Genomic DNA, 8,950 nt, shown 5'->3' on the forward strand with positions numbered 1-8,950 from the left:
GATGACAGAAATAGACTGAGATACTCTTACATTTGTCTCCATTGGCATTTCAGAATAGATATAAAGATCTCAAACTGTGCTTAAATTTACCAAGATAATAAAGTCTTTACACTTTATGAGATTACAAGTTATAATGTCTACTAATCTTGTCTATTGATAATTACTGTGTTTTAGATCAATTGAGTTACAGAACTAAATATTTTTGTCTTTTCTTCCTACATGTGGTGTAGCTCCAGGAGGATATGGAGGATATCCACAAGCATATCCAGGTAGCCTTTTATAGAAATAATCCCGGGCTTAATTCATATTGTATCTTTATACGAAATTCAGCCCCTCTGTATCAGACTAGTATATTTCCAGTTCAAAGAGCCATTTCTCGTTTCATAAAGGCCTCAGTAGTCTTTAGCTCCAAGTTTATAACAGAGGATCAGCAGATGTGTCATAGAGGACAGGAACAGAACTGCTGCTTAGTTGGAAGATATAGTTTTATTCACACATATACAGTACTGTGGTGCTCGAATGACTGTACAGTCACCGCTGTGCTTTTAAGGCAGATAATCACAGCACATTCACTGCTGTTCTGATGCAGGAATGGGTTTGTGGCTACATCGCAGACAGAGAGGCGACAGAGTAAGAAAGCCCTGACATTTCCTTTAGTTTCTAGAGAAACAGAGCAGGAAATCTACCATCCTTCACTTCAGAGGTCTAGACAAAAGCCCCTCTCACGCATACAGTCTTTACTGGTAAATTACCGTTAAGAGATCATGTGTGAACAGGACCTTTTCAAAAATACCGGTAAATTTGTTCTGGAAATTAGCCGGTATGAGAAGTTGTAACATTACCAGTAAATTACGGTAATGTGCTCTGTGTGAATGCAGAACGAGATTAGAGGTATGAGCTCGTATGAGTTCAGAATGCGCTGACGTAAGCCGTTGACTCTGGGCCAATCAGAACATTCTGATGCAGATGACGCGTTTACTCTGCGCTGTGTAGTTCGGTCTGAAGTCGTGTAATGTGATGTCTCTGGGCCAAAAGTGCTGCATGAATGTGAACATTTGACACAAAAAATGAAAACATTAACAAAAACACTGAGCGCGTTTGCCCCTCTATGATTACAAGCTCAACACTGGGACGCGCAGCCGTTTAGAGGTCATTTCGGGTTAAAGGTGTCACAGAATTTACCGGTATATTGAAACTGATGTGTGAATGGTGCTTTTGTATTTACTGATAAAGTTGTTCTGGTAATTTTACAGCAATTTACTGGTATTTCTGTGTGAAAGAGGCTAAAATGCCATAAATTCTGTCACATATATTGAAATGGTGTCTACTGATGTTTTCCCAAATGTAGGGCTTTCTTACACTTAGACTAGTGAAATTACTTACTAACATGAAGAAAGGATATAATATGATAACATATAATGTAATATATAAAGAAAACAAAGCAACTCATTTTAGCAATATGTTCATTTATAATTTAACCTTGTTTCAAGCCTAGAAAACATATTTGATTTAGAAATGTGTTTCAGATGCAATCCACCAAACGTTAGTGGATCATTTTAATAGTTGAAGTAATGGACTACACCTGTGCTGAAACCCCTGAGTGAAGTTGAGGGGAACTGACTTCATACATCCACTAAAATCACTGAATCTCCAGCTGATTCAAGCACATTGAAAAAAAATGAAGAAAAGTATAGTTTGTTGTGAGAGACTCGCTGCAGTATCTGAGCACAGAACCAGACACTGATACTTTGACAGCTAGTCTTGTATGTATTTAATTATGACCTCAAGTTAAGTTAATTGTAAGTATGTGATACCATTGAAGGGGTCCTTATGCCCTTTTTACAAAATGTCTCAAGTGTCCCCAGAATGTGTTTGTGAAGTTTCAGCTCGCAGAACATTTATTATTCCTCGCTGTAAATGCCCGTTTGGGTGGAAGAAAAGACATGCTGGCTTTCGTCTGTCTTTTTAAATCCAAATGAGCTGCTGCCAGCCCTTACAAAAAATAACCATGGTTTTACTGTAGTAAAAGTGTAGTAACCTAAACTATGGTTAGTGTAGCAAGACCATGGTTAATTGTGGCTACCATGGTTTAACTACAATAACCATGTTTTTTTGTTTTATTTGTAGTGAAACCAAGAGGGCGGAGACTGTTCTTCAGATACAGTACTCCAGCAACAACAAACACATCATATCTGTCGTGCTTACACTCACGTGATGTTGCAGTTCTTCGTCATCTTGAACAGTTTACTCTTTGCATGCGTTTAAAAAGCCTTGTCAGTTTAAACTTCTGATATACAGTTTTCTGAGTACACAGAAATTCGGCTCTTTTGCATCAGCAGTCAAATACACACAAGGTTATGTCAAAAACACACAAATTTAACATAAACACAGTCGGTTATGTCTGTGAACAGCTGCATGTGTATTAGTATATTAGATCTGTGAAATGGCGAAAACATGCTACTAGCGCTACTCAACCAGGCCTCTCGCCCACTCTTAGTTTTTTGCATTTGCTTTGGGTGGGAATTATTTAAATGTGGGATACTGTGATGTGTATATTCCCAAAAGAAAACTCAGGAATACAGTTGAGACGTTTGAGGGAGTTCAGAAACAGTGCTTACCGATATAGAGAATGACTCCCTTTGGAGTGACTTTGTGCTTTTACTTTGCAGATCTTTTTCATGCATACACAGCAACATTACACACTAAAGGAAGTTGAAAATGTAGGGGGAAAAGCATAATAGGACCCCTTTAAACAATATATCCTGACAGATAATAAGCTGAAAAAAGACATTGATCATTACAGAAGGACATGTTGACACTGACCTGCTGAAATCCACTCGCTATTAAAAGCGTCGGCTTGAAGTGCAAATATCATACAAAGCGTATTTGCTTTCTGACCATAATGCCAGTCTCAGCGCTTGCTAATACTCACGCTGTCATACGACACGCTGTTATGTATTAGTTATTATATAATCACAACGAGAGACGCTCGGTGGCTTTATTATTATTTCCGTCCAGATGCTCTTGGTCACAGCTGGTCATAAATCTCCTGCTGGAACAAACAGTAATCCCGACGCTGTCCTTTGGCTTACTCACAGCTCCTGTAGGCATCGATTTCACACAGTTATCCATCGTTTTACTTACACAATTAGACACAATTAGTCACACAGTCATGCGGTTTGAACAGCTCATAATAATAAATCAATGATTTCTTGTGTTTTTAGGAGGATATGGAGCAGGACTGTCACCACAACAAGGTAAAAGCTCTTACAAACCCTTAAAAAATCACTGGAAGATGCAGCAGAATGAGGCTGAGCTCTAGTGGTTGAACTGACATGGTCTCCTTACCTCTGAACTACATGCATTCACTGAAGGAATGAATTAAAACTAAAGAAGAATCGCCAAGCTGCTAAATGAAAGTAAAACAAGTATCATAAAAGTGGTCCATACAGCTCAGGCACTATTTTCCAAACCCTCTGAACTCGTACGATAGCTTCGTGCATTCATGTCAAATATGGGGTGTCAACAGGAGAAATGCCTGTACATCAGTGCTGAAACTGTACAGATAATGCAAACTTTCTTGACGGTACGTGTGAATAAAGAGTAAGATTACCAGTGTTAGCACATCCAGCATTAAATTTATATTGATGCATTTGGCAGACTTTTTCTTAACCAGTTCAACTTGCGTTGCAATCAAGGTGCAGATTTCACCAGTTCTTCTTTAATGTGTATTTCACTTGTGCTTCTTTCCTCAGCCAAAGCAGCCAAATACGGAGGTGGACTGACGGGATTCCTGGGAGCAGGTTATCGAGGTACGAGAGTCTGCAGTGAACCGATGAGTCAGAATTAATCCTGCCGCCACATAATCACCGATTTCTCATAATCACTGCTCTCATTTCTGATGTCCTCAACTAAACGTCCTGATCCCAAATCACACCAAACACTGGCCTACTTCTTCTGAAGTTTGCCTTTACATGATTCGCTGAACATATGTGAGTTTATAAAGCGGATCCACACTGGTGGACGTCTTAAAGTAGTCGAGATGCCCTAGAGGATCATTCTGCTTTTTTCAATCAAAATTTGAATCAGTTCAAGAAATGATATCAATACATCGTTGTTTCACGTTTCAAGAGATAATTCACCCACGAATGAAAATTGTCATCATCGTCGCGCCGTTTCAAACCCACCTGTCTTTCATTCATTCAGAACCCAAATGAAGATGTTTGTACTGTAGTGTTTGGTGTGTGATGAGGTTTTGTCTGTGGTGTTGTTCTGCAGGTGGAGCCGGCTGCCAAGGAAAATACTGCGGGAGGAGAAGAAAGTAAAGGATCTCTTGAGATGTGAAGTGACCTCAAGAAACATGGTGCTACTGCATGCTCCAGAATGTACTTTTGATACTCAAACAAACAATCCCAACATGCACAAGTGTTATGTTTTGTACTGAAGGTAAATATTTGTTATGAATCCAAGTCCAGATCTCTGAAACGCCTAGTGTTTTGTGGAAATAATTCCAATCCTAATGGCACATTCCATCATGTTACTGGTTCCTATTATAACCGGGTTGATTAGCCGGCAATGCTGTTGTGTAGCTGTAAACGTTTTAACCACGACCTCTTATTTGTGGACGTTTCTGAGACCATCCGAAGCCCTTTTGCTCAGTTGCAGTCACGATCTCGCTCTCTAGACTCTTAAAGTAACACCATTTCTTGCCTGCACAACATCATCCAGCGTCCTCGCGACACATCGGTGGTGCAGGTTTAGAGTCCTGTCATAGCGTCATACTGCTGATTAAATACTTCACATCTGGCTGTGCTTCAGCTTAGGGGTTTGCCTGTTATTTTCACCCTTCAGCAGCTTTACGATTACAGTCCTTTATGGGTGACTCTCTCACACACAAATTATATTTTGCATGAAGAAACTTATGCCTGTTTTAGGTAGGCACACAGATTTTAGTTGCACACATTTTCCACCAAAATTCTAATGCATTTGGTGCTTTAATTATTTGTAATTATTAATTGTTCTCGGTGGCAATATCTTATTCTCATTACTGTAATACAGCGTGCTACAAAAAAAGTGTTTAATTTAAAATCAGTAAAACAAATACTTACATGATGTATTTTCATTTTCTTCATGAAAATATTATTTCTTTTAATTTAGCGATGAAATGTGGCCCGTGACATGTTCTTGACATGTTTTGTGAGATTCACCCCCTCTAGATGATTTAAGCTTTCATGAAGCATCAGAGTGTCTTCAGTTTGAATCTCATCTCCTGATTGGAGACGCTTTTGAAAGGGTGCTTTTGTAAACAGGCCGTAATAATAAGCGTGCAAATGCGTATTGCAGGCATAGAAACACACATTACGCTAAGAGAGCTTTGTGGATGGCAGAACGTCTGACAGCGACAGCGTGCGGCTCGATCGATCGCAGCATTCACTCTTGCACACTGTGTGAAGTATGAAGAGCTCTGCTCTGATAGTGCTGAGAACAAGCAGAAGTGAATGACAGCTTACGGCTAACATCGATCATCTGTTTTGGTATCTGTCCGGTGAAGGGAACAAACTGAAAGTAACTGTGTAAAATAGTAATCATAGTTCTGACTTGTACATTATGTATGTTTAAACCTGGAAGATTAAAAGATATGCTTATGTTTTTCCCTGGAACCGGGGACTACAGGTGCTTCCATCATTTGACCAAGAATGTGTTTCTTTAATCGCTGTGTATTCAACATAGAATTAGTTATATATATACACTTACAGTAGACTGGATCATTTAACAACATGTTACTTTGCTTTATGTTGTTTTGCACCATTTGAACTTGACATGTTGACCAATTATCGAGTTTGTACACATCATATGACAATAACTTCTTTGCTTTAAATAGCTTCTGAATTGTAGTCACTGTGGAACTTGCAAAACTGTGTGTGCTATTTTAAGATGTGTGTGTGTGTGTGTAGGTGATGTATGTAAATCCCCTCAACGTGTGTGTGTGTGTGTGTGTGTGTGTGTGTGTGTCTGTGTGTCCCAAGAGCCTCACTAGCCAATGTATTATCAAACATATAATGTGTCAGTTTTTGCTATACTTGGTTGATACTGTTTTTCGATCCATCTGGAGAGACACTTTATCATGCAGTAATGTACCTGGTGCTGTATTTGACCTGCCTGTGAGCCCTACCAGCTCTTCTCTATAGTGCCGTGGGATTTACATCTTATTTAAATAAAGGGGCGGGGCTGTTGCACTTTTCCACAACCTATATTCTGACTAGTTCCCGGAAATCCCGGCATTTTACCTGCTCTAGTGGAAAAAAATTAAATAAAATATTTGTAAAAACACACAAACTGCATTTCTTGCTGTGCATGATTGTGTAAAATGATAAACACACACTGTGAATGTTGCATCATGTCTAAAACCCCCTTAGCTGTTCTGAGATCACTGTAAACCACAGCTTCATGTGGATTATTGCTTTAATAAAACAGTTACCGCACATAGATTTCATAAAATAAACACAGCAACTGCATCTGAAGTAATGAGGTCACAGGCGTGTGTTTGCAGAGTATTTTACAACGGCGTCCAAAGAGGCCCAGGCAATCAAAATCAAGGGCCGGACCTTTTATAAAACAATTTACAGAATTATAGACCCAGCAGCCAGTGTATGAGTCATACATCCAATATTCTATATTCACAACAAACAAACAAACAAACTAAAAACATCTAAAAAACTGTATCCGTGACATCTCTAAACAGGTGCTGTATTCTTTCTATTAAGCCTAAACAACTCTGTTGTTTGTTCTTAAAAATATGACATTTTCCGAGATAAAAACTATTTTTACCTCCAAATAAAATCTATATTTTTATATATACATATGAAACGAAATGGATATTGTCATTATTGTCCTTTGAAAGTTATTTTATCAAATTTTATTTCCTTTTCTTTTAGTCGGCGTCACAAAGTGCTACCCTGCGTCCCAATGGTCACACTATCATCCTAAATAGTATGTGAGATTAGAATAAGTGTGTCCCAAAGCATAGTATGTTGAAAAGAGTATGCCAAAATAAGTCCCCGGATAGTCTACTATTTCAGGTCGATTTCTGAAGTGTGGATCCGTGCACGCTTTAAAGGCTAATATTGCCCACAATCCATTGCGCTTTGGTGAAGTATTTTGTCCAGAACTACAAACACGAATAAAACGCGTTAAAACTACAAACATGGCGGATGTGCGCGACCGGCGGTTAGGTAGAGAGGCTTAGAAAAAGGGGTTTGAGTTACTAATATTCAACATTTAACCTGGTAAAAATATTTATTTAATGTTATCTGTGTTATATTTCATCTGCAACAGCAATGTGAACTTTTATAAACATCAGTTCGGTCGTTAACTTTTAAATGCATCATTATGCATAGAATATGAGCAGAGTTCTCCGCATGAAAGACCCGCTACTGGCAGATCAACGAGCTACTGCTTTTCTCTCCAGTACAGTAAGAAGTTAAATGAAATGCAATGTGGAGGATGTGAACTGTGAGAAGATGATTGACAGGCACTCAGGCAGTGTACAGCGACAGTGTGCGTGTAACTATGCGACAGAGCGTCCGCTAAAGACGCAGCTGTATGACGTGTTAGTATGTCGCAAAGTTTGCCTACTCTTCTACTACACACTCAAAAGTGTGTACTTTTTCTTCACCAAGAGTACATACTTTAAGGGCGTAGTATAAGTAGGCACATTGAGACGCAGCACTAGGCTGCTGTAGTGTTGTTTGGCCCGTGTTCCTCGCGTCTGTCCAGCAGGAATCCTACTATAGCGAAGCTCTCCAGCGGACTCCCGCCCACTAACCGACTCCGAGCCTCAGCTAATCTGACAGCAGAGTAACGGGGCGTGTGTGATATTCATGAGGCGAGCCCTCGCCATACTAGGGCAGTGCCAGCGGCCGCATTTCTCCAGTGTGTCTGACGGCGCAAGGGTTTCTGCTGCGGCGCTCGCGGTCCGAGGCTTGAATGCGGTTGATGCTGCTGTGCTGCACCTGGAAGGACGAACGCATGGGAGAGGAGGAAGGTTAGTCTGTCTTCTGGATCGCGATGATAGAGTATGTGAATGATGCGCATCTTCATCAGAGGTCGTGAGGATGCTGCTTGATGTGCTGCTGCAGCAGCTCTCCCGCACTGTCCTGCTGCTGCAGTAGAAGCATGCACTCATTAGAGCTCAACTATAAACTGTCCCGTTCACTTCTGTTCATTTCTGTCTCGCTCACAGCGGCTGTGGGATTTCAAGGTCTGGGTTTGTTGATATTGGTTCTCAAACATACCATTATCATGTACCATTACCATGTTTATGGATGTGTACCATGGTTTTTAGCACATGATGCAGTATTAAATGTAGTATTAATATTTTCAAGATAAAAAAAAAAAAAAAAAAACTTGTTGAAACTTCAGTCTGTCCATCAAGGGTCTTATTGAAGACACCAGTAATCATTAAATCTATAAGTAGAAATTGTTGGTACCCGAAAATTCCAATGAAAGTCAACTTGGTGATTTTTGGAAATTAAATTTTTTTGTATTTTTAATTTTTTTGTAAAATGACAAAATTCTAAGTTATGGAACTTCATCGGCCAGCAAGTCTGGGAATGTACTATGGTTCAGTGATGCTATAGTTCTTACAAATATACCCGCTGACATGCTATTCCAAAGCACTCAGTGCTACTTTGTTACAGGTCCAGAGTGCCATGGAAGTGTTTTTGTTTATATTTTGCATATTTTATGTGATGTTATCCTGGAAAATGATGAATACTTCCTGTATTCATCTGTCCTCATGTGAGGTAAATGTGTGTGTTGTGTTACAGGGAACTGGGCTGAATGTGTGTGTGTGTGTGTGTGAGCAGGGGCGGATTTAGTGAATTGGGGGCCCCAGGCAAAATATAGGAATGGGGGCCTATACATGTGCACACATTTTCCTAGATCAGGG

At 39.7% G+C, this 8,950-nt stretch overlaps 2 protein-coding genes across 2 annotated transcripts in view; both read left to right on the plus strand.

The window, feature by feature from the left end:
• The window catches only part of LOC107720455 (elastin-like), a 76,786-nt gene extending 71,695 nt beyond the window's left edge, over positions 1-5,091 (plus strand). Inside the window, exons 53-56 of the mRNA XM_016528162.1 lie at positions 231-269; positions 3,225-3,257; positions 3,756-3,812; positions 4,279-5,091. Coding sequence (XP_016383648.1) covers positions 231-269; positions 3,225-3,257; positions 3,756-3,812; positions 4,279-4,325 — 176 coding nt within the window. The 3' untranslated portion in view covers positions 4,326-5,091. The remainder of the gene's footprint in view (positions 1-230; positions 270-3,224; positions 3,258-3,755; positions 3,813-4,278) is intronic.
• Positions 5,092-7,724: 2,633 nt separating this feature from the next.
• LOC107720456 (LIM domain kinase 1-like) overlaps positions 7,725-8,950 on the plus strand; it is a 44,482-nt gene continuing 43,256 nt past the window's right edge. The window contains exon 1 of the mRNA XM_016528164.1: positions 7,725-8,044. Coding sequence (XP_016383650.1) covers positions 7,987-8,044 — 58 coding nt within the window. The 5' untranslated portion in view covers positions 7,725-7,986. The remainder of the gene's footprint in view (positions 8,045-8,950) is intronic.

The sequence above is a fragment of the Sinocyclocheilus rhinocerous genome, unplaced genomic scaffold (genome assembly GCF_001515625.1).
Source record: "Sinocyclocheilus rhinocerous isolate Xijiao unplaced genomic scaffold, SAMN03320098_v1.1 scaffold601, whole genome shotgun sequence".
NCBI classification, from domain to species: domain Eukaryota; kingdom Metazoa; phylum Chordata; class Actinopteri; order Cypriniformes; family Cyprinidae; genus Sinocyclocheilus; species Sinocyclocheilus rhinocerous.